Source organism: Pleuronectes platessa, chromosome 7, assembly GCF_947347685.1.
Source record: "Pleuronectes platessa chromosome 7, fPlePla1.1, whole genome shotgun sequence".
In the NCBI taxonomy this organism is placed as follows: domain Eukaryota; kingdom Metazoa; phylum Chordata; class Actinopteri; order Pleuronectiformes; family Pleuronectidae; genus Pleuronectes; species Pleuronectes platessa.
Genome location: NC_070632.1, coordinates 5,611,638 through 5,637,215, shown reverse-complemented (window position 1 = coordinate 5,637,215; position 25,578 = coordinate 5,611,638). Strand labels below are relative to the sequence as shown.

Below are 25,578 nucleotides of genomic sequence, written 5' to 3'. Positions count from 1 at the left end.
CTCGGCTAAATGTTGCTCGTACTGATGATTATATAACACTCATTTGAATTCGACAGATATGTTGAAAAATGCAAATCACAAAGACTAAATGTCAAAAGATATAACATAAAAATCTCTAGATCCTCTCCCTGATCTGAATCTGCAAAAAAATGTCTCTTATCTGACCGACAACACATCCTTCCAACCAAGTATTGTGGTAGATCCATCCAGTAGCTTTTGCGTGATAACAAATGCAGATGAAAACATAACCTGGTTGGTGGTATATTTGAGAGCTTAGTTTGTGGATAGTAACATAAAGTGTACATATGAACGTACAAGCCGAGGGACAGACACAGGGGGGACCGGCTGTCGGTCAGAGAGCCGCCTGGGGAAGTCCTCACTGGCCCAGACGTCCTGTGTTCCTTTTTCTTATTTCTTTATTAAATTATTCCCGTTGCAGCGGTGCTAATGAAAATCTATAAATTTGCACGTACATCTTCCTTTTTTGCGTATTCCCACGACCACCCATAGAGTGTAAATCTACCCGGCGAGGGGAATGTGCTGAGGCCGTCCGCTGCTCCTCACAGTTATCAGGGGGAAATCACAGGCGTCCGACCGCAGAGGCAGAATGAGCCCAACGGTGAAAACAAATTGGTGCTCTGGGGAAACGCTGATACTTCCCTGCTGCCGCCTGGTTTGGTGAGGACCACTTGATAAAGCTGCACTTCAGCTGCACATGCACAGGCTCGTCCCACAGAGGGTGATATGTGTGTGAAGTGCATGTGTACATTGAGCAGTTCAGCTCGGTATCTCCACAAACACACACACACACACACTGATATATGTTTGCGATGTAAAAACAGTCAAAGGTCAGCCTGATGTGCATCATATTAAATGGAATCCTCGTGTCGACTCCGTGTACAGCACCAGTAAATCATCTCGGTTGTATTCTCCTTGTTGATTTCATGGTTAGGTCTGCACTTGCACTCAGTTCCCTCGGGGTTGCTGAACAGCATCATACACTGTAACCGTGCGTTCGAATCCACCGACAGATGTGCCGCGTGCAGGAGACGCTCCTGTCCCCAACGGCCGCTCAGTCCTCACTCCTGTGTTTGCACAGCGGAGTCTCAGACTGTGGCGTTAACCAACCTGCCGAGCAGACACGTCTCAGGGCGCAGAGCACAACGCTAATGATTTAAACTTTAATCAACATGTTATTTCAAAAGACCACCGGGCCTGAGATGGATCCCTGAGGAACTGGCATTACAGCTCGAATGTGCTGTAGCCAAAGCTCCCTAAATCCTAACATTGTAAAGTAGCTTAATGGTAAATCCTCCGTGGCGCCATATTATTAGCCCTGCAGAGCAAAGTATTTAAATGCCTGAAAGCCATTAAAAGAAAAAAATAGATGCAACAAAACAAATGAACTTTGGCTGTTTTCCATAAAACACAGCACTTGAGAAGAATGGAAAATCTGAATACTCTCAGTGTGACCTTAGTTTATCACCGGTTAGTACACATTGGAATCTTCCTTATAGGAGTTTACACAAAGTGTAGGTTGGTGTGTGTGTGTGTGTCTGAGGGGGTGTTATTTATGAATTCACTTCTTATTCATAGGGCCTCTGCTTTTTAATTCAGCTCGTAATAAATGATGCACTATCACATGAAGGCAGATGCTGTGTTGTTGGCGTCGTGCACTGACATCCACAACCTCCATTTATCGTCTGCTGCCTCGTTTGTAAATCAGGGCGTGCTGCTTAACACCTTCCTGTGCGTAAGACAACAGAGAAAATCAGAGAGCGGCGTGTTAGCGACCTTGAAAAATATTATATATGATGCATATATATTTATACAACAAACTAAGAAGAGTAGAAGGTTTAGAAATAGACTTCTTAGTGTGCTGACCGCATGTTGACCTGCTAAACACAGATACTGACTGACAGCAGCTTTCACCACTATTACATATATATGTATATAAACATACATAAATAGTAAATGTAAATATACATATATATATATATATATATATAAGCATAAATAAATAGTCCATATAAATAGGGTTAGGGTTATATACACAGTATATCAATCCTTTGTGAACATCCAACAGCACCTTGTTGTTAATGTATATTTTCACCAAGTTAATTATATTCAACATTAACAATATAGTATCTCGTGGATTTCCTACTGTAAGCATAGTGAATGTAAACTTCCTTTTTATAATTAGTTTATTGTTGTATTATGATAATCATTATAATATTTAGTTAGTTTCTGTTGCATACTAAGTTGTTTAATATTATTTTAAGGTTTAGTTTTGTTCTATAATCAATTATTTCATTATTATATATATATAAATATATATATATAATGTTCTTCTATTCTAAACTTGATGTTGGACTATTAGAGGTAATATTTACAGCACATTGGCTGTGCACATTGAATGTGATGGAGGCTGTCATGCTAATGAAAGTGATGGAGGCCTAGTGAGACAAAGATCTACCTTTTCTATTTGTTAGTGTTTAGCACAAGATGAATATTCCAGAGCCAGGAAAGAATGAAAACCTCTAGACCTTCAAAAACAATAGCCAAACATTCTGGGAAATACCATTAAACCCAGTCATTCACTGGGATTTTTGACTGGTATGTTGTGGACTTTCCAGGATTCTTCAAGTGCTTTGTCTCTTTCTTCTTAGATCTCTGCTCCAGTGTCTAACTGAGACGTAACTAAATGAAACAACAGAGTGTCTAAGTCTTTCTCAATGTAAGAACAAGAATCTTCTGATTAAAGAAGAAACCATCCTTTTTATTACATTAAAACACAATCCACACACAAGCTGGAGGAAGGAGCACTTGCCTCAGAGCAGGCCACGGTCGATGTCGGCTCCTTCTCGCTGTTCGCCTGTTTCATCTCGAGCGTGTGTGAACCAGCTTGACATGAATATCCGTGCCCTGGAGAAGGGGACCCCTGCTGTGTCCGTGCTGGTAATACAGGATTCTATTTAAAGAACAGATCTGAGGCCTATTTACAAGACTGATTAGATGTAGAGTTGATAGTAGAAAAGTTCAATTCAGTGGCACTGACCAGGAACTGTTGGGGAGGGGGGGGGGGGGGGGGGGGGGTCGGAGGAAGGAGGGAGTCACTGGCTGTGTCTCAATTCATGCGCTGCCTTCTTCGGAAGGTGCATTTAACGACCGATTGCTTCTAGACTGTCACATTTTAATGCGACCGACAAATGCCTCCCCCCATCTCGTAGAAACGAAGGCGCCAACAGGTGGTTCCTTCCCTGCCCAACATATCCCAGGATTCATTGTGTTTCAATGACGATTAGAACACGTGTTAAAAAAACAAAACAAGGTGCATTCAAACTTTCCCGATGTGTCCAATTTCACTTCTAGAAAAGAAGCTGCTAGAAAAGGTTAGGGTTAGGGTTAGGGTTCATAGGGTTCATTAGGGTTCATCAGAGAAATCATCTGTAGACCACAGCATCTCACACCAGTCCAGTGTTCATGATCTAAGAGGTCCAGGCAGGAGCTCTTCTTCCTGGGCCGCACAGACCACATCCTCTGGAGGTGAGGCCCCTGGCTGATGGTCGGGATAAGGGCGACATCGTCAGCATATCGAGCTAAGTGATGTAATCAGGCTGATGAATGGGAGGAGAAAAAAACAGTTGATGTTTTGAGGGGAGAATAAAGAGACCCTACAGGCCTGGTTGGATATACTGCTCCTGTAATCACCGCCCATATCTGCCGATGGCCCATTCCCCGTTTGTCCCAGGTTCAGGGTGTTACTTAACCTTGCTAAGCCTAAGTAGAATGAGAGTGAAAATGATAATTGAGTGGTCATTACAGATGAGGATCTTGGGTTAATAGGTGCTAAATGATCATCCAGGAGGGGAATAAATGAGTCTGAATGGCTAAGTGGGAGATGGTGGATAGAGGATATTAGTATCATTATTATTGGATAGTATGGTTGCTGTTGGCATTTCCATAATTAAAGTTGTGGGTTACTGCTCTGAGGAGGAGATCCTCCTCGCTGGCTGAGCTATTAAGCAACCACTACTAATTAAGAAGCTAAATTAAAATGCTCAACCCGTGGATGGATTTGTTTTGGAGCGACAGAGGACGAGCCGCCACCCCTTCCCACTTTGCCTCCTAAATTTGGAAACCCATAAAATGTGTTTCGCCATTTTGTATGCGTTGAACATGCTGTCCGTCCTTCCTCTCAGACGTCCCCGTGTCCTACGCTGTCATATCTCGTGTCACAGAGAATATTTCTCCGAGCTGCTCTTTACTTTTTGAGCATCTGACATGAAACATAAGCATCAAACATGACACATGAATCGCTTGAGCCTGAAATGAGGAATGTGTGGAAATATGTGCCAATGCTTCAGATAGTGTTGCAGAGGATGTCAAAGGATCACACAAACTACAAACTGCTGTGATGTTGTGTATCGTTGAAGGTGGAGTGTAAAACCCGAAACCCGTCATTTCCTCAGGAGAATCCAGCTCGTGCTCGGTTTGCAGAAGGAGTTCAACCCAATTCTTCAATCCTGATGCCACGTGTATCACAAAATACAGAGTAGCAATGTGATATCAGTGTTTATTATTGAATTAACTCAAAGCTCATGTGACCCAGTTTTCCACCTGCATATATTTGAGAATCTGTGAGGTCCTGGAGCCCCCTGGGAAGGAAAAAACAACCCTGATCCAAGTATTTTTAACATTTATACACAGGAACTGTTTTGAAGGTGGTCAAATTGCCTGGTATTTGTAGTTCATCCTATTGAGTCTCATTTCTCTTCTATCTCTTCTTCTCTCTGGATTGTTTCTGATGCATCTCAATGATCAGCTGAAGGAACCTTTAGTAAATCAAGGCTCTGCTCCTACTTTAGCTTTGATGATAGTGATAAACATGACACTGTGTGCCTCTCCAAGCTGCCTGCTTGTTTGTTATAGATAAAAGTCAGTTGTTAGAGCCAGTTGAAACCAACATAACCCGACAACATTGTGTTGATCAAACAAATTTTAAAGTCTGTCTGGATTTGTCCCTTTTACATCCTAAAAACCTTATGTAGAATCTGAATTTTTTATATTCACTCCTACTTACCCCGAATATAAGTATACTATCCTCTACTATAACCAAACAATACTATACTATACTATTCAGTTTAACTATAATTCCAATAAAACTCGAAAGCTTAAGTGGCTGTTCTTTCTGCAGCTCACGAAATTCTATTATCACAGCCTCAACCTCTCCCAATCCTTCATTTTCACCTGTAAAGAGGAGCATCTACTCCTCTCGTCACATCTGCCCAGGTCTCAGTGTCTCTCCCCCGGCTTCACAGAGGCTAAAAGGGATTTTAGAATCAGTGTTGTTATCGATTTCCTTAAAAACACAACACAAACATGGTTTACGTGACTGGCCTTTAAAATCCATGGGAGGGATAACTGCACCCCCGAGGTGCTCGGCTGATTATGGCAGAATATTGTCTCTGTTGGAGGTTTTATAATAAAATAAAAACATACTATATTTATTAATAAATATTCAGTTATTTTATTAATAATCCAGATTCTAGTGTCACACAAGCAGGAACTATTGTACTTCTCTAAATCTCAGAACTTTTCTAATTGGATAATCATTCATATATAATCAAGATAAAACAATGTTAAGTGCAACTTTAAAAGAAGAAAGTTCAGTGTCACCAACTGAAAATACCAGAAGAAGAAACACAGATGTGTTGGTTTAATTGCTAAATGACCAGACTTTAAACATCACAACCAATAAAGTTACTTGAATAATACATCTCATCATAAGCTGGTCGACCAAACCAGCCTCCGGCCTTCTTTGACATTTAAAGTTAGCCTACTTTAAATATGCCGATTTGGTTCCCTGCTGATAAACAGATGAGAAGATTGATGCCACTCTTTTGTCTGATGGTTAATTGTGAAGCTGGAGACAAGTGAAAACTTGTAACCTGACAAAAATACTTCATCAGCAGCTCTAACACTGCCTGAAGGATCCAGATGTGTTGAAGGCTCTCATTAATCCATCACTTTCAACAGTGATGGGCCCACAAGTGAAAGTGAAACCATTCAGGTTCACGTTCAGGGCGATGGGCCTGGATTGTGTTGGGTGTTTCCATGGTACAAAAAAAACTTTTTCAAACCTAACAAAGATCACGTGACTGCTGATTACAGCAGAAACATGCACCGCTCTTAATTAGGAAGGAGATGGTTCCACGGCAGGAGGTCTCGTTTTATGAGGCCGTCTTTTCTCAGAGGAAAGTCTTCGCTGAAAATAACCTTCATCCCTCTGATGGTCTGAAACAAAGCTTCTGGATCAGTTTGAGTTGAATTCTCTGTATCTGGAACAAACAAAGTGATTCATGGTGCTGCTCCGCCTTCACTTAGGGCAACTGATCTGGGTTTCAGTTTCTTGGTAACGGCAGGTGCAACCTCTCGACCATGTTGCGTATTTTTAGATGCAACATCCTGAAAGCCCTTTATTAACATGTATTATTAAAAATATAATTACTGAGGTTTGTGTGTCGCTCATAGTTATACTGGGCTAAACAAACCTTTTATAAGCTTTAAATCAACGTTTGACAGACAAATATGAAAAGCTAGCAATCCTATTATTTAAGTTGAGGCCCACGTGTTAAACTATTACTGTAAGTGTCTATTAAACTTGACATGTTAATATTTAAAGAACATTTCCCGTGGTAGCGAATGTCTGTTCAACAAAGGCAACTTCAGGAAACACAATCTGCAAACCAGCGCTGTGGGAATTTTCAGTAACGGCTTTATTAAATTAGTGCAAAAGACAGACTTAACTCATTCAAAATGTCAATTTTTCTTTAAGGTGGCCTTCCACATGAGCGCTAGAGAAAAAAGCGAGACTATCCACCGAAGCCACGGCCTTTTGTTTTCTTCTTGCACGTCTTCTCGTGACCGGTGATGAGCGATGGAGCGAGAACAGGAGAGGGCAGAACCGATGGGAGACAGAAATCCAACCTAAGACACGTGGAAGTCCTCGAAAAACAGACTGAAATAATCACAGGTTTTTTAAAAAGTAAAAAAAACAATCGAACATAAGAAAAATAGAAACATGTTACAGTAAAATAGTCAACACATCAATAGCATTAGAAATATTGCCTAAACTCCACAGAAAAGGGTTCTTCTTTTTTTTTTATTTACTAACTGTGTGGGTGACCAAAGAACTTGCAATCAAAGTACATAAGTTAATCATTACTGTATATTTATACAATGGTAAAAAATAAAATATTTATATAACAGTAATTTTTTTTTGGGGGGGGGGGGGGGGGGTTCACACCGTTACTATAAAGATATACTGTTTTCAACTCCATGACAACTAATGCAATAAAAACAGAAGCAAATCGAAGAAACGAACTCCGGAGAGTTTCAGACTTTTGAAGGCTTATGGCTACCACCTTGTCCTAAAAGACCACAACCACTGCAGACAAGGAGAACAGACTTTCTGTTCTCTCCACTTAACGAGGGAAACGAGATCAAACACAGTCTGTGACGAGGGGAGAAAAGAACACATCAAAAAGGTCGATGCTCGTCCCCGACCAGGACGCTAGCTCCGCCTCCGCAGTGTTTTTCCTGGCCCACCGAGAGACAGAGTGCAGTTGATAGAGAGACGGGGGGGGGGGGCAGATGGATGGTGGGGACGATGTCTACGCATTCGGTGGGGGGGGTGAAGTGAATGAAGGGTCAGGGAAAGAGAGGTAGTTATGATGAGAAAAAGAGGGGAGGAGGAGAAAAAAGAAAGCTGGGAATAGGGTGACTGGATTCAGAAAAAACGGGTGTTTTGAACATGAGACAGATTTACAGCTTCTCTTTTGTAACAATATCAATATACACGTTGTTGTTTCAAGTATCTCCTACGGAGGTGGGATGTTGCAATGAACGCTGCCGACACCCAGTGCTTGTCTGCCGGTGTAATGGGGCGTTCGAAAGGGAATAATAATCAATGCCGGGCGGGGAGAAGTTGAAGAGAGGAGAGACAGTAAACGTCAAAATAGAGTAAAAAAAAAAAAAGAGTATGAGGGGGAGAGGAGACTGACGGGGGCCATGACGGGATGGAAAAAGAAAAAGAAAAGATGAAGAGAAGCACATAAGAGAGGCGGGAGGAGGAAGTGAGACAGTGAAACACAGAGCAGTGTTTTGTTCGGCAATCGGGCCAGAGGGGGATAGTGTGTATTTTCTTGTTTGATTTGTCGTGGTGAGAAGACGTCCTCTCGCTTCTTATTCTTCTCATCATCATCATCATCATCATCATCATCATCATCATCATCATCATCATCTTCTTCTTCTTCTCTCCTAAGCCTGGGTTGCGAGGGGGAGACAGTCGTTGCTTTTCAGTGTTGCGAAAAGGACTACGAGAGGTTTCAGCAGAATCTACAGGCCTGGGAGGAGGAAGAGGAGGAGGAGGAGGAGGAGGAAGAGGAGGAAGGGGAAAGAGAGAGAGAGGACAGTGTAAAGTCAAGGTCATCGATCAACTGCAATCAATCACACAGGACAAGTGATGGTAGCTGCGTCATTAAAGACTCAGTGAGGACAGAGCAGATCAGTTACACTCAGTCTCCTTCTCAGGCTGCAGCAGCTAATTGTCTTTAATGTGACGGTGCGACACTGTCCCCCCCCCCCCCCCCCCCACCCCTGAGCGACTCCGGCTCCCGTCGAGAGGTGCAGCGTGTTTCTGATTTATCATCAGGAGACTCTCTTCTGCAGAGTCCACTGTGAAGATGAATGGGCTAACGACAGGTACTTGTAGAATACTTCAATTTTTACTCCAGTACCAGTTCAGTTTATGGTAGTAGAGCCGGAGCAGGAAATACGGCCATGTGCTCAGAGAATGAGCCCGGACTGAACTCGACACTTATTTTTTTTTCCGGAGAGGACGATCTGTTTCTATTCACACGGCCCGATCTCTACAAGAACCTGTGAGCGTGGAACATATGTCACATTTGCAGCGAGGCCATGTTGCTCCAGAGGTTTGAATACGTGTAAAGGGTAAAAGAAGAAATAGAAGTGTAAGGTAAAGTCTGTGGTAATGTGACAGTTTGTCTCATCAGTCTGGTGGAATTGCTTACAACGAGCCGCCTTCGAAAGTTGATATAAAAAACACACATAAATACTCGCAGCGGGGACACACACACACACACTCACACTCACAGACAGACACACACACACAGGCTGCAGTATGAAATGTGAGAGTTTATTGATTGCCTCTCTGCCAGCCATCTCCCTCCCAGTCTGCTCTCTATTTCTGACATGTTTGGAGATGGCTGAGCATTTGACAGAAAACCCTCCTCCCTCCTGCTCGTCATTTTGCTCGCCCTCTCTCTCTCTCTCTCTCCCTCCCTCCCTCTCTCGTCTCATCCTGTCTTTTTTCCCCACATCTGTTTTTCTGATGTGACTGGATTAGATGAGGCGCTCTGGGGCCTCTGCTTCGTCCTTAAACTCCACTTAAGGACGAAGCCGGTGCAGAAGTGGAGCAAAACGGAAATTATTTAAATGTGGCTACAAAGGTGGGTCCGGTTATTGCCAAAAAAATGTTCACCGCGAGTTTGGCGAAAGGTCACCGAGCTTCTATTAAATTCAGATTGCGCTTCACTGTGCTTATGAGCACTCCACTGCATTTAAAGAGGAGAGTTAAAGGCAAATCAAGGTCGGGCAATCAACGCCGAGACCTTTTGTGCCTCGGGGGATCACAGTGCACAGACTCTCTGTTATTACGTCTAGATTAACAGAACGGGAGATTAATAAATCACTGGAGCAAAAAAAAAAACAATTTCTCAGTTCCCACCCCTCTAATCCACTTTTTGTGTAACAGTTCATAATGAGCCCTCGCAGAAGAATTGGATTTCCAGATTCTTCCTAATTAATTTAATTTAAATTAGCATTTTTCTGCTGAGATACAGTGATGTGCTGAAAAACAATTGTACTTGTAAAGCAAAAAATACGACTGTACTATATTTTAAGGCTGGGCAATAAAGCGAATATGTATCTAAACTCCTGCTGTAGTCTGATCAGAATCAGAATCAGAAAGTATTTATTGCCAAGTAGGTTTACACCTACAAGGAATTTGCTCTGGTTATTGGTGCATACAATGAACATAGAAACATACAAACACAATAAATCCAACACACATTAGAAAAGCAATAAAAAGAAGCAATATATATTTACTCACTATTTACTTCTTATTTACTCCCTTTTCTAATATTTATACAAAGTAACATTTATTTAGAAAACTAAACATATCTAAATAAAATATATATAATAGATAAAAGATATAAAAAGTGAAGTAAAAAGTGAAATGCAAGATGCAAGACAGTGAACAGTAAATGTAAAGACTGTGACTGGTTGAGTTCAACTCCTCCGTCCACAGATGCACTGGTTTCAGTGGAGAACAGATCAGGTGCACCATAAGCAGGCCGCTCTACTTAACAGGCTTTCCTCTAAGCCTCGCCTTTTACCGCTAATCTAGAAAACATGCATGCAGCGAAATGTGGTGTAAAACAACCACTTTGTAAGGTTTCAATTCGTCACAGCTGCTGTTTGTTTCCAAAGGCTTCACTGCTCTCCTCAGTCCTATTGTGAGCACATGAGTGGGCCGCCCTGTTCCTCCCTCAGCTTCTGGTCACAGCTCTCGTGTGCTCTCTGTAACAAGCTGGCAGTCGGTATCATTCCGACGTGCCCGTCATGCGATTCGACTGTTGACATGCCAATATGTCTCTCTGTGTTCTTTTCTGTCTTTATCCTCCGCCCGGCTCCGCCCCCCTCCATCTCTCGCTCCACCCTTTTCTCTCTCTATGAGATCAGGGAGCGGTCTTTGAGGAATGTGAACCATAATTTTCCGAGACATTCAGAAATGAATTGGTGCTACACACTTCAGAAAATTCTGAGGCGATCGAAGCTTCGCCTGGATGGGGGGGTGAATATCTAATAGGGTGGAGGGAGCGGGTGGGGGGGGGGGGGGAGAGGGTTGGAGCTGATTGATTTTTATTTCACTAACGTTTTTTTCTCTTCCCGCTTTCAGGAGACTCAGGCCGGAGTGTTCCATAAAAAAGGAAATAACAGTGGAGAAACACTCTTTGGGTTGCAAACCTAATGCCCCTCTGGCTAAAAAAGTCAAGGCCTGGACATGAAAATACATCCCCGAATCAATTCACCTCAGCTCTCGCACCGACACAGGAGATGAACTCTTGGGTGAGGAGCAGATGAAAGGGAGAAGTGAGTAGGAAGAAGAGGGAGCATGAGAGAGGGATGAACAGAATATAACCACTATGGACTGGGAATGAGTCACTTTATGTTAAAGGAAGCAGAAGAAGGTCTGAAAACCACTCTGTGCTCCCATAGCGACTCACAAAGTGACGCTTTGATTCCTGCTACATTCTCCTTCTTCCTGTTAGATGCTTATTGTTGATCCGTGTAAACCTCTTGAGTCTTTTAGTGCCTTTGAGTTCAGACATGGTTCGAATTACTTGGGAGCTAAATGGAGCTGGAGTCCCCTGAAAAGGACATTAGCTCCCTGATACCGCTCAGACGACAGGAGTTTTCAAAATCGGACCAATTTTGAAACCGAGTCGAGTCATGGGCATGAGGAGAATCATATTATTATATGATATTAAGGCGCATCACACACTACAGGATATAAGGATATAATTAAGGTTATTGCTCCAGAGACAGTCACGCACCATCCACATGTTTCTCACGATGTGGACAAAATGGAAAATGGCGTGGAGCGACAACTTCCTCTAATGTCGACGATCAAGAAGCAGACGGCAAAAACGAGTCAGGCTGAGAAAACCGTTATTATTATTATTTTCAGGTGAGATTTAAATGACTGTAATAATATCTGTCAACAGAAGCATGAATGTTTATCGTTGCTTGGCAGCACATTGACCTGCTTTGCTCTCTCTCTCTCTCTTCGGCTGCTGTGGTTCCTCAATGTTTTCACATCCGTCTACTGGTTGGAACAGCTCCAATAAACAGTATCTACAAGCTAAAGTTTGTGTTTACATGCACTTGTAAATATAAACAACCATTTCATTTCTCGCTCACATTCCAGCACTGCATGAAAAACACTAGAAATTCCACCTATTTCCATTTTACAGAAACCAGACGCGAAGGAATATATCAAACCTCCTTTCACCGTGTAGACCAGTGACCTGAGAGACATTCACCGATGCCAACGTATATTTTTGTCTCCACTTGTTGTAAGTCTCTGTGGGTAAAAGGCATCAGCTTAATGCGGAAAATGTGGATTTAACAAGCTGCAGGAGGCGAGGCGGAGTCGGACGGGACACTGGAGGGAGCAGGACCCGTTTCCCCCACCGCTCTAATTGCTGAGAGGGGCGGAGGGTGACAGATGATTAGCTCAGGTGTGTCACGGCTGAGAGACGGACACCGATGGTGCTGCGATGGAGGAAGTGTTGGAGAAGAAGATGGAGACTGTCAGGCCGACCCTCACAACACAGAGAGGTAATAACTGAACCAGACAGATGATGATGAAGAGCCGGAGAGTTTTAAAGCTTCTCAAATCACTCAGCATACAGACTACAGAAGATACATGAATGTACTCACACTGTAAGATGAGATACTCAAAGGCTCAAACTACAATCAAACCTCACCTCACAGCAAGAATGTTCCAGGTTTGAATCCCGGTTTGGCCAAGGGTCTATCAATAAGCTTGTCTCTATAGGTTGGCCATGCAATACGCTGGCGACCTGTCCCTCACCCACTGTCAGCTGGGATCGTCTCCAGCCTTCCCTGCAGGATTGGAGGTATAGATGACGGAGGGAAATGTTGCTAATATGTTCTAGTCCTGTTTGTTTTGATGGTAAAACTACCAAAGTGTTGGTTGTAAACAGATTTAACATTTTTCTCTTTTGTCTAGTTTCCTACAAACAGCTGATTGTGACTTGTCTGCTCCCCCCCCCCCCCCCCCCCCAGGATTGAGGAACATTTAGTAATGAGATGTTTTTTCACTGCGAACCAACCAGTAGTGAAACCTTAATGATAAGAACTGTAACATTTGTTGTTATAGAAACATTTAAATAAGCGACATGAACAGAGTGGGGGGGGGGGGGGGGGGTGGAAGGGATTAATAAACTTGAATAGATGTAAGCTAAGAAGCACATTAATGCAGCCTTGGTATTAAAGTAAATTGTCTATTTGACATGTGTAAATATGAAAGGAAATCAGATGTATCTGTTCATCCATGTTCCTTAATCCTTAAGACATCTGATTGCTTTTTCCTCCACAGTTATTTCTCTTGACAACCTCAAATTTGGGGCTGAGCAGTCCCCGAACATCCCAGTGCAACTGGTTAACAGATGTACCAACACGACTGATCCATAATATATGAGTAAGACATGAGTGCCGTCTGCTGCAGCAACTTTATATTCATAAACAATTCATGACGCCTTGAAGCTTCTCTTGCTAATGATCAACAAATAATTCACATTTCACTAGAGCAAATATGAAACACTTCTGGCTCCTTCATGTGGCTGAATATACAGTTTTATGTATTAACACTGATGTTCAAATTGTTCAGTGCCAAAGGAATTCTTCGTTTAATGAATCAGATGAAAAAAAATTATATCTCTTTCCAGTGTGAGCGACTTTTCACGTCTCAGTTCAAAGATCCCAAAATCCTTCACATTTCTATCTGAGGCCAGGAACATCGCCCCCCCCCCCCCCCCCCCCCCCCCCCTCTCTACACCCAACACACCACTCTGGCACCAGCTGTGAAAAAAAACAGTCCTTTTTACAAGAGTAAATAAGCCCCTAAACATGCCGTCGCTGTAGCCGAGGGGGGATTAGTGTAGAGCCGCAGAAGGAAGAGGAAAAGTAGCTGTCAGAGCGTGGCGAGGGATCAGAGCGGAGGAACGGTGCGGACTCAAACCCCCAGGAGGATGGAGGTAAATTAGTGGCATGTGGGCAGGGAGTTGTTTGTTGTGTTTGATGGTAAATGCTTTATTTTGACTCCACCCCCGCCCCCTCTCTTTCTCACATCCTCTCTTTTTTTCTCTCTCTCTCTCTCTCTCTCTCTCTCTCTCTCTCTCTCTCTCCTCTTTACGCCTAGAACTACATTATTCCTCTTGCTGATGTTACAGAGGGAAAAAGGAAGAGAGGAGTATGTTTCTGTAATACATCACAACAAATCTGCAGCCGAAAGCCATAATCCTGCAGATTTTAACATGAGGTTTGAGTTTGGGTGGACTCTTCTGAATCAAGCATTATGTTGGATGAAGCCGGCCCAATGCAGGATGCTTATATGTATATATATATATATGTATTTGAAGATGAAATACTGGTACGAGCATCAGCACCACGATCACAGAGATTTTCTTTAATCCTTTTCACATCAATCATGAGCCTAATTCACACACAGCCACCATACGCACAAAACATAATTCCAGAAATGTCCGAATACACATCATTACAAACTTTTTTGCCTCCAGCCACAAGTTTGAGGATTTCATTTTGAGCTGCTGCAGAGAGGCATGCTCTGCACATCAGTTCATGTGTGCACTGATAGGTGGCAGTGTGGTCATCTGTGTTGGTTTGCCACCTGTTAGCTGTGGTGGCAGCTTGAGCCAGAGAATTCCTGCTTGTGGTTTCATCTCACTGCAGGAATCCCTCTTGTGAGTAGCTGTCTTTTTTGTTTGTGCATCGCAGGGAGCAGGTATGTACTGCATTCACCCAATTAGGACGTCTTATCCCAGGTGAAAAATGTGGTTTCACATGGACATTTAACACCCGTGATCTAAGTATGACCATGTGTGGGTGTGTAGTGGATGTGTGTGCGTCTGTGTGAGAGAGTCTTTGGCACCCTGATCACAAAAGACAGGCTTAAAATGGAGGGGAGTGAAAGTAGGCCCCTGCAAAGCCCTGGGATTTAGCAACCAATCCTGCAACAGCAAACAAAAGTCTCGTAAGCATTAGAAGACACAGTATATGTCGGCACTCGGCACACACCGGCTCACGCCCCCCCGCCGCCCCCCCCCCCCCCTCTGCCGCACAGGGTTACATACATTATTTAAGGGTCTGAAACGCAACCCCAGCGGAGTTGTACACGGCCGAGAGCGAGGACAGGAAGCAAGCGAGGATGTGGCTCCACTCCTGCCTGTGTTGCTACGGAGAACAAGTCGGTGGGGAAAAGGTGTGGAGGCTTTCGGGGGGGGGGGGGGGGAGATGTGTGATTCAGGCTGAGGCCAGTGACAGCAACAACATATCAAGAAGCAGGCGTCACGACCCACACATCATTTAAATTCTACCCGGCTTCCGGGAGATGCATGCAACAAGAGAAAAATCTGTCAGCGGGCGGGGGGGGGGGGGGGGGGAATCCAGTTTTCTTTCTTTCGTTGATCAGTTCTCTCGATTCAAGTATCATTTCACGGAGACTCACAGATTGATCTTTTTCTCACTGTCTCGCATACGTTTGTGGAAAATGTACAAATGCGAATCACTTCAGCTGTTTTAAGGAAATTATGAGTTTTCAGATGGAATATATGCAAGTGAAGTACTTGTTGAGATAGATTGTCTGTTTATAGTAATCTTTTCTCTCTTCATAAGCCTCGCTCGGAATAAATCAACACACGCATACGCGGAAATATATTACCTCACAATACACACACACAAACACACACACACCACACAAATAGGCACACAATACACAAAATACCAACCGCTGCTGAGACTCTAGATCGTGTCCTCTGGAGGGTTTAGTGCTCACACAGAGGAGGCAAAGAACAACTACATGCAGTTCTTGTTCTTGAGTTACGCAACTCCCGACATGGAGAACAAACACGTGCACAACAGATCACAACAAATTAAGCTTGCTTAAGGTCAGGGAAGGTTTTGGTTTAAATAATGAAAACGTTAAACGATTCCTATCCTAAGTTAGTCCAATTCCAAACCAATCAACTGACAAGCAAGAGGTACTTATTCTAAACATCTACCAGCGTTGCCATGTTTGTTGTTGTCAGAAAAACGTGACTATCTATTTATCTATGCCCTCTTGTGGATGTATTGCTCTAAAAACACCTACATTTGTTGACTTGCGTACTTACTGTATATTCTCTAGAATCCAACAATGTTCAAACCCAGAGAAAAACCCAGTTCTATTCAAGGCAACTCAAGATTTCGATCACTTTTAACTCTGACACATTTGCTTTACCCGACCAAAATACACTGCTAGCCAGTTAGCTTAATTTCCCCGTAAGGGATCATGATTATTCTTTGGCATTTTATGCGTAACTCAAATAAAACGTCATCTCATTCGTGAACAGGATTCGGATTCGCAACTTAAAGATGAATCTGCTCGTATGATTGGTTTGGGTATGAGGCCGATTATCACTCTCTCGTGCTTCAAGATAGCATTGGCTGTTTCAGGTTTCAACAAATCAAATAATTTAAACTTAACCATGTAAACAGTACTATACTATATATAGTGGCCTGGAGTCTATGATGAGGTGGAAATTAATCAGGTGCATTGATGCTGCAAATATATTCACTTAGTTATGTTGAATCTAAATCTAGAAAAATATGAGATGACGTATAATAAGCTAAATATAGTATACACTGTTTTTATGGTATTTTCTAGGTGACAGATATGGGGACTAAGAGAGAAATGAAGAAGGAGGAGGGAGAGGGAGGAGAGCAGGGAGCCAGAGAAATTAAGAAAACTGCAGCTTGCTCACTGTACGCCTGGAGCCTGGTTGGCGAAAGAAAAAACCCGAGAACAAAACAGGAGAGTTTAATCTCCACACCTTTATTCTCGTCTCCATTCCCCCATCCTTTCCCTTCTGGCTCTTTCCATTTTTCTTCCCTTCATCTCTCCCCTGGAAGGTCAGAGTTCAGCTCGGAGATAAGGGAATTGAAACAGGATCCTCTCTGTCAGACTATCTGACTATACACTGCCGTGATCAGTCCCCTCTATCTGTCCCCCAGCACAGGTCTGTGTGATGAGCTTGAGCAGGAGTCATCTCTCTGGGCACTCGTGTGTGTGTGTGTCTGTGTGTGTCTGTGTGAAGATGTACTGCGACAGAATTGGTGAAACCTCTGCCGAGTTGTAATACTGTCTGAGATTCCCAACACAGACACGCAACCGCACAACGTATACACACACACTCACACACACAGTCGTGTCTACATGACTTTAGAGGACATTACATTGATTTACATTGATTTCCTGAAAACTCTACAAGTAGTAACCATAGTCACTACTTGCCTAACCCTTAACCTAACCTAAACCAACTCAATCCTTAAACCATGTCTTTGTCTTTGTCCCCATCGGGAAAACAAGTCCCCACAATGTGACTGTCGAGACAGATTTAGGTCCCTAAAATAAAAGTAATACCTGGACCACACACACACACACACGTTTGTACTTATATCTTAGTGAGGACACTCATTAACATAATGCATTTCCTAACCCCTGACCTTCACGTTCCAAACTAAATTTCTAACCCTTACCCAATTCTAATCCTTAGTCCAAAACCAAGTATTAACTCTCAAACAGCCCGTTGAAAAAGTGAGTACCCTTTAAGAATGTCCTCACTTTCAAATAAATGTCCTCACTAGGGTCTATGCTTAGTATGGTCCTCACAAAGATATAAAGACAGGAACACACAAGTTAATTCCTCCCTGTCTCACTGTTTCATGTGCTTCACTCTCACTGACTGGCATATGGTCTATCTGGGGACCAGGTAACCTCAGACTCTGCAGCAGCTATTTGGTCAATGAATGCCTCCGTCCATCTCAGCATGGTTTACAGTGGAGTATTGAATCCTACTGTCATTCAGCGGAAGGATATCTCCAGATGAAACTCTACTCGTGTCATCTCGGCATGTCAGCCAATTAAAATGCTTTCTACTACGGCCACTAGCATGGCAGCGGCAGCTAACAAAATCTTTCTAATGGCGGAGAGTGTGAAAATCTGACTGACTGTTCCAGCTGGGAACTCTCAGGCTCGCTGCCATAAAACTTTCCGAGAGATGGCTGCTCGCCCGCGAACGCTGACGCAGCATCAGCTTACACTCGTGATTAGTGTGTTGCAGCGGAGCCGCGACTAATGGTCTATCAGCGCCAGGGTGTGCCGCTCTCCTCCTGCTGCCTGCCACGCGTTGTCAGTTTAATTTAATACCTCGTGTCCTGTGAATCGCGAGGTTCAACAGAAGTTGCAGGTATAACTTAGTGCTCTAACCGCGTAATGAGAGAACGCCAAGATGAGTCCTTCCTGGCGCGAACTCAAAACAAAGCCTTCCAGTGCACAGCGGCGCCGGCATCTGCCGTGAGCGAGCGCCACGAGAAGAGATACGCCTCAACAGATAGATTGATCCACACCCAGAGGAAGATCAATGGGTCATGCTAGATGCTGTGATTCGCAGATACCGAGGGAAAATGAGAAGATGAGACGCGGAGATTCTGCCTGTAAGCAAAAGGAGTGCGGTTGATTGCTAAATGGAGAGAAAGAAAAAGAGCAAGAGAAGTAGTGCGGGGAAGGAAAACCAGTGGCAGAGAGGGATGAGGGATGAGAGACGGGAAGAGGATATGCAAGTGGGAGTGATGTACGGGACAAGAGAGAGGCAGGAAAGAGACTTTATGATCAATAGAGCCAGACGAAGAAAGAGAGGAAAGGGCTGGAGAGAAACACGACTGAGATTTTCAGATGATCAGTGGACATTTCACTGTCAAATACAAATTGAGAAAGAATGGAATACATTCGGCTCTGAAATAATTATCCCTTTCCTTTCCTTACCAGTTGTTTCCTTTTCCTGTCATTTATTTTCCCACCCCTTTCTTTCCTTTCTCTACCAGTCCACCTCTTCTTCTTCTTCTTTAATTCCTTCACTCGCTCCTCCTCCCTCCTGCTGCACTCTGCTTGCTCTGCACATTGAACCTGCCTATAAAGAACTAACTCAGACAGGTGAACTGGATCTACGAGCCTTAAAACCTATTAATAACGCCCTTCATTATGTTTGTGTTGAATTATTTATGTTGCTTTTAATGACTTATTAGAGATATTCAGAGTAAATTCAAGTTTAACTTCCTGGTGAGAGCTGCAGGCCCGGTGGCAGAACAATATGGAGATGTGAAATGCAACAGACAAACTTTTAGGTGCCTGCAAAGGTTGCAACCAGTGTATCACACAGACATTTATATATTCACTGCACTTTATAAGCCTGTAGAATTTTGCTTTGGTCTCTTTATTATCAAAAACTGGGATTTTAGACTTTTTAAGACTTTGTCAAGACCATAATGAATGAAATTTGAGAATTATCAAAGTCCCAGAAGTACTTAAACTTCCCTGTATTTGAACAAAATGTGGTAATCTTATAGAATAACTCTCAATATGTCGTGTTACCTCTCAAACCACAGATAGTGACATCAATCTTGGTTGTGGTTTTACTAGAGCGTGTTAATATCTTTATCTTTGACAAAGAACTTCAACAGAGAACTACACATGAGGTCAAAACCTTTGAAGATGAAAGCAGCAGAAGTAACATGAACATTTACATATTTCAGACCTACCTGAATGGATTTAAGAGCTAGTATGTACAATCTAAATGTATGTAAGACTTTAAAGAACATTCAGATTGATGAACTAATATCCTGGGTGTTGTGGTGGTGATGGTACTTACAGAGTAGGGTGAGCAGGAGTGTGGCGAGCAGCCCCACGAGGCTGTGGCGGTGGGAGTGGGCCGAGCTGCAGTGCATCTTGTTCTTCTTACAGACGCACACCTGGACTTTGATCTCTGTGCTGTTGGACAAAGGGGGGACCCCTGAGTCGGTGATGAGCAACGGGAGCTGGTAGTTGGCTTTCTTCAGACTCTGCAAGAGCATGATTTGGGAGTGCGTGGCTGTCGGAGACAAACAGAAGGAGAATGACAGTGCTTTAACGGAACGGATTGGTCACTCTGTGTGAAGTGTCCACTTATTCTGCTTTAACAGCCGCCTGTTTTGCAAAGCAGAACCAAATATGTGAAGACAAATGCTTTAAGCCTCAAGTAACTTGGTGCAAGGCCATTCCAAATTGGCACCTCTCAAGTTGCATAAGATTGTTGCATTTTGTTGCATCACTTTTTTTTAAATTCCTTATGAGACTCAAGAGAATAGACTGGAGCCACTTCACGTTAAATTGTGCAACAATATGCAAAGCTGCACTTTCAGCCCGCCCGCCGGGGCTGTTACCTCCGGGTTACGTGACTCTCAGGTTTGTGTTCAATTACAGAATTCATATTTCACACTGTGCACCCAAAGCATTGTCACAGAGCAACTGTGAGCCCCAGTAAAAGGCAGAGGCTCCACTTTGAATAAATCAGACCCATCTCACTGACTCATCAGTGGGTTTTAAAAAGGCAGGAAAAGACATTTTCTCACAGCGGCCGTGAGAAAGTAGGTAAACACTGGGGATACTAATCACATTAATTACAGCTCTGTATTCAAACAGAACAGCATCGTCATTAACGTCACTTGTATTTAACTGAAACGCTACGAGGACTCGATTCATAAAGGTGCTTTAACAAACATAGCACACTGGGGGGTTCGGTTTCTTGCCCGAGGACACTATGGTACATAGACCGGAGGCGCCGGGAATCAAACCCCCCCCCCCCCCCCATCTCCTGAGCTACAGCTGCCACTTCAACTACTATCTACTAATGTCAAAATGGCTGCTTTGAAAAAGGTCAGAGATGCAGTTTCTATTTAGAAATACTAATGTCTTGCGTTATGCAGTTTATAATCTAAGATGAGGGTATACAGAGAAATGTAACTGTGACACTTTAAAGAAAAGTACAGTGTTTCAGTGCAGTGAACACCTTCGGGGCTCACTGCTAGATTCTGGTTATTCCATCGGAGGGTTGAACACTATTGTGTCTCGGGATATTCCCTCATGTGGTGTTTTGATGGTGGTTGACTGCCGTGTGTGAGGCTCCTGCTGTAGACGTTCATTTGCTCTCAGATCTGCTGTCAGTCAGAGCCACAGAGCTGCAGAGCGAAAGTCATTATTTTGTTCAATCTTCCAGAAGTAAATGCCTGGTTCATTTATTTTTTTTCCTCCATGAGCAATGTTAAACCGGCTGGTGGTTGAGGTAAATGTGATGCCTGAGTGGGCCTGAACCTTCCCCGGGTGAATCATCGGTACAAAGGATGAGACAATCACTGGGCTTTGATAAAGAGTCAAAATCAGAGAGTATAAAAACTACTCTCAAGATGAATTTGGGTAAAAAAAAAACATTAAATCATTGAGTTTAAAGTTATTTCACGCTGCTGCTAATCGTAGTTGAAAGTTATAAATTCACCACCCTGCAGCTTAAATGGATTCACTTTCAGATTCTGGATGAATTTTGGATGATTTGTGAGATTTGGACCATTTTTTATATTCATCAAAATCGCTCTCTGACTCCAATGTGTTGCGGCAACACCATTAATAATGTTTCTCGACTTAACTTAAATCACACTCTCGCTTTAAATCGTCAAAACAGGAAGTTACATGTGAATAATTTTAGAAAAAAACAGAAAGTGGGATTTCTCTTTCAAACAAATCACAATTAATTTTATCCTCTTGTATTCGAGGAACCACTTATTGTCACTGAAACCACTTGTTGAACATGCGTCAATGTGAAAAACTGTTATTATTATAATGAGTTGTGCTGTTGAGCCGTAACCACCCTCTCTCCTGCTTTAACACAAACAGCTGGGCCGGGCACAGCGGCAGTCCAGCTCAGTGGGAGCCGGCTCCTTCTCCGCTCGCTCTGTCTGTCTCTTCCAGTGCCGGTGATTGAGGAGTGTCTGTACCTCCCTCTCCCGCTGTCAGTCACAGCTAATACCTCTAGGCAGGTTCTAGGTCTGCTCTGTCACTCAAACACACACAGACAGCGCTGTCGGTCATGAAACCCCCCCCGAATCAATGTCTTGGCTGTCCGTCTGTTTCTCCTCCCTCCTTCATTTTACCCTTCATCCTCATCATGTGATAAGTATGAGGTACGGCAGCTGCTCTCTGTATTCATATTAACACGGGAAATAAAAACTGGATTCCGGTGAACTGATCCTTCTGGAGCAGAAATGTTCTTTTGTGCTTTGACAGCTTTCTCTCAACCCGCACACATCGGCTCTTTTCATTTATTTTTATCCCTTCATTCCCTGGAGGGAGATGCACAAAAGCAATGAGGGAATAATAACAGGGCAGATAAAGATAAATAAAACAGGCCTGTTATTAAAACCCCACTGAAAAGGCCCAGTTCAGCCCAGTTAAAGAGCTTTTAACTTGTTTTAAAGGATCAAATACTCACAGTTGACTCTGGTAACTTTCCATGTTTTATCCAGACCCGGTGCTTTCCCCAGCTCTATCTTAAAGGGTGCTCCATTGGGGGGAAGGTCCAGGTCCCGTCCCCCAACTATGGCCACGTTCATGTCTTTGGTGTCTTCACACACTTGTGCTTCCGATGGGAACACGTAGGGGGCGTTGTCATTGTAGTCCTCCAGGTAGATGATCAATGTGCCGGTACCTGTGGCTGGAGGATTTCCTAAGAACACACAAGACAGACATTGTACAAATATTACAACAGGTAAAAAGGGAAAAGCTGATTCAACCTGGATGACCATAACTGTGTGAGCTGATAACCACGCAGCCATATTGCTCCAATGACCTCAGCCAGAGTCTGCACAATACAGTCACTGGACCAATCACGAGGCAGCCTCATCTGTCTTTTTGTCGTGTTTTTATTGCATCAAATAATTGATCGAAACCAAACTTAGGGAAAATGAGCACTTGAGCAAATATCACTGCGATAAGAACCACCACAAATGACAGAAATTGTATTTGTACATGTCCAATCAATTAACATGGAGCAGGTAGGGTTTTATACTGCAGGCAGCCACCAGGGGACGATAAAGAGGCTACACTTTTGCAGAGCTATTATGTCGTCCATCCTTCTATACAGTTATAAAAACAACAATATGAATAACAGCAAATGGCTGCAGTAAAACATGGTTTACTGGTTTAAATAATTTCCATCCTGCGATGTCGAAATGCTCCGAGGTGAAGACCTGACGCTTTCAAACCGAAATGCTGATAAACTTCACCAGATCCCTCCTGCTCTCTTCTACCGATTCATTCTAAATTAAACCAAAGAAAAAAAAAAATACATTGTGTCATTTCAACGTCCTGAATGTGAATCACAGCGGCTCGTTGTGACTTGGCACGCGGCCGCCTGCGTGTTTGCATGAGATTACACCTCATTGACGGATAATGGGTTAAAAAGCAGCTCGGCTCTCTCCTCTATTAGGTGGCTGCTCTCTGTTTCAGTGCGATTAGACGTTATTAACACAAATAGAAAAAAAGAAAAAACCCTTACACAACATCCACAACAGCTCCGGAGGTCATTCGGCAATTAACACCTAAAGACAAGATCTGTAATTGGAAAATGGGTGTCCACCTTTTTCAAGAAGAGAATAAACTAATATTGCAGTTCATGGCAGGGGAGCGGGGGGGGGGGGGGGGGGGGGGGGGGGGGACAAGTCAAGATATACAGTATGTGTAATACATGTCAAGAGACACTGGAATGAAACCCAGTCAAGTCTGAAATACATCCTTCAATGAAAGTTTGGCTCAGGACAAAACTTTCTAAGATAAACCCAAAGGTCCAGGATGTGTTCAAGGTAAATATGACTCACGACTTTGGAGAGATGAATATAATCCAGTTTCATAACAGGCAGGTTGGGCCAGAGTCGCTTCCTCTAATATTTTGAACAGCTTTTTATGCTCCAGCTGACTTTTATGTACTGCACACGCGGGATCGATGCATGTAAAGTTCTCTGACAAAGGAACAAGTATTGTTGTTGTACTGCAGTTTAGAGCTAGTGAGTGATAAGAAATTATTGTAATAAATTCACAATATATGGGTGGTGAATGTTCCTTGTACATATATTCTAATTGTTAGTTTGTGGTCTTTGTGTTTGGACTTTGGTTTTGTGTTTTGGGATTTATGTCTGTTTGTATTTTGGATTTGTTACTTCCTGTTTTACTTTGAAGCTTCTTTCCTTGTCTTTCTTATTGTGTTTCCTGCTCCTGTCATCCTCTGCACCTGTCCTCAAGTTTCACACCTAAGTTTAATTATCCCAGCATGCTTTAGGGTTTGAAGTCTCTTTGCTGATCCCTCTGGATTCCCTTATGCTTCAGCTTTCTCAAATCCTGCAAACCAGAAACACCACAGGTTCTCTCAAGGTGACTGGCATTACGAAGTAAGAAACTGAAATTTCACTTTTGCAACCGATAGGATCAGAGACCAGAGGATGAGTGCAAGTTCAGCATTATGCCTTTTCTGTCTCCTCTCTGTGACTGTGCAGCAACTGCTTACCTTGAAAAAAAATATATCCCAGGCTGAGTAATAGAAATGTCAAATACACCTGAAAATACTTGGAGATGGAGAAATTACTCATTTCCACGCGACTGTCTCCATCCACACACAGACACAGACACACACACACACACACACACACACACACACACACACACACACACAACGTCTAAAAAGAAGCAAAACAAAAAGTGTAGCCTGGGCCAATGAATCCCTCCGGCACCGCAACAAAGGCAAATGTCCAAGTGGTAAATATGTATTTGTATAAATGAACGAGTATAAACCTTAAAGGCATGCGTAGGTCCTGATTCTCTTGGAAAATGGCAGTAATCCAACTTCATATACACACAGACAAAAACCCACTCACACACTGTCTTATCACTGCAGCCAAAACATTTTCATGTTACAATTCCCTCATGATATCTGCAGAGAAATCACATCTACAACTGTTGACACTGTGTCGATGGTAAAATATTAATTTCACTCCCGCCAGTAAAACCATCAGCAGAGAGAGATGGGAAGAAATCAAACGCAAGGGTCGGCAAGTTTGGCATTTCTTCTTCTGCGTAACCATTTTGAAATGAAATGACTGACTGTCAGGGAATTAAAAAAAAGAACTAAAAACAAAAGTGGAAAACAGTCGAGCCGTGACGCTATCAGCTGCAGATCGAGAGCAGAGAGGAGCAGCTTCAGCAAACGCAGGCAGAAAATATGTTCAAGAGCAAATCAACGACAGCGGCTCCTCAGGCGAGACGCTGGATAATCTATTATCACTCCAGACACGAGACAGAGGGAGCGAGGACAGGGATTGGATCCTACATCAGTGAAAAGAGGCAAATTTCAACCCGTGGGGAGAGAGAGAGGGAGAGAGAGAGGGAGAGAGAGAGAGTGAGAGAGAGAGAGAGAGAGAGAGGGCTCCTCGGTGCTTCAGCAGCTTTAAATGAAGCTGTTTGTCTTCCTAAACGAACACTCCCCACCACTAATCACTCTGTTTGTCCGCTCCTCTCTCCTCCTCTCTCCTCCTCTTGCGCCTCCTTATCGCATCGCGCCGGTGACATCATCAGCAGTGGGGCTTGTCTGTTGTCCTCTGCTTCACACCGCTTTGTCACGAAAAGTTCAGATTTACACACACTGCTAGTTCCTGAATGGCTGTTTGCAGCTGCAGCCTTTCTACACACCTCTGCATGTGAGGCATTAACACAGA

The 25,578-nt window shown here is 43.2% G+C and overlaps 1 protein-coding gene across 1 annotated transcript in view; it reads right to left on the bottom strand.

Moving 5' to 3' along the window:
- Positions 1–8,029: 8,029 nt before the first annotated feature.
- Positions 8,030–25,578, bottom strand: part of cdh13 (cadherin 13, H-cadherin (heart)) — a 286,701-nt gene continuing 269,152 nt past the window's right edge. Inside the window, exons 13-15 of the mRNA XM_053427086.1 lie at positions 22,308–22,541; positions 19,659–19,877; positions 8,030–8,408 (exon numbers count right to left, since the gene is read on the bottom strand). Of these exons, the coding sequence (XP_053283061.1) occupies positions 8,401–8,408; positions 19,659–19,877; positions 22,308–22,541 (461 nt within the window). The 3' untranslated portion in view covers positions 8,030–8,400. The remainder of the gene's footprint in view (positions 8,409–19,658; positions 19,878–22,307; positions 22,542–25,578) is intronic.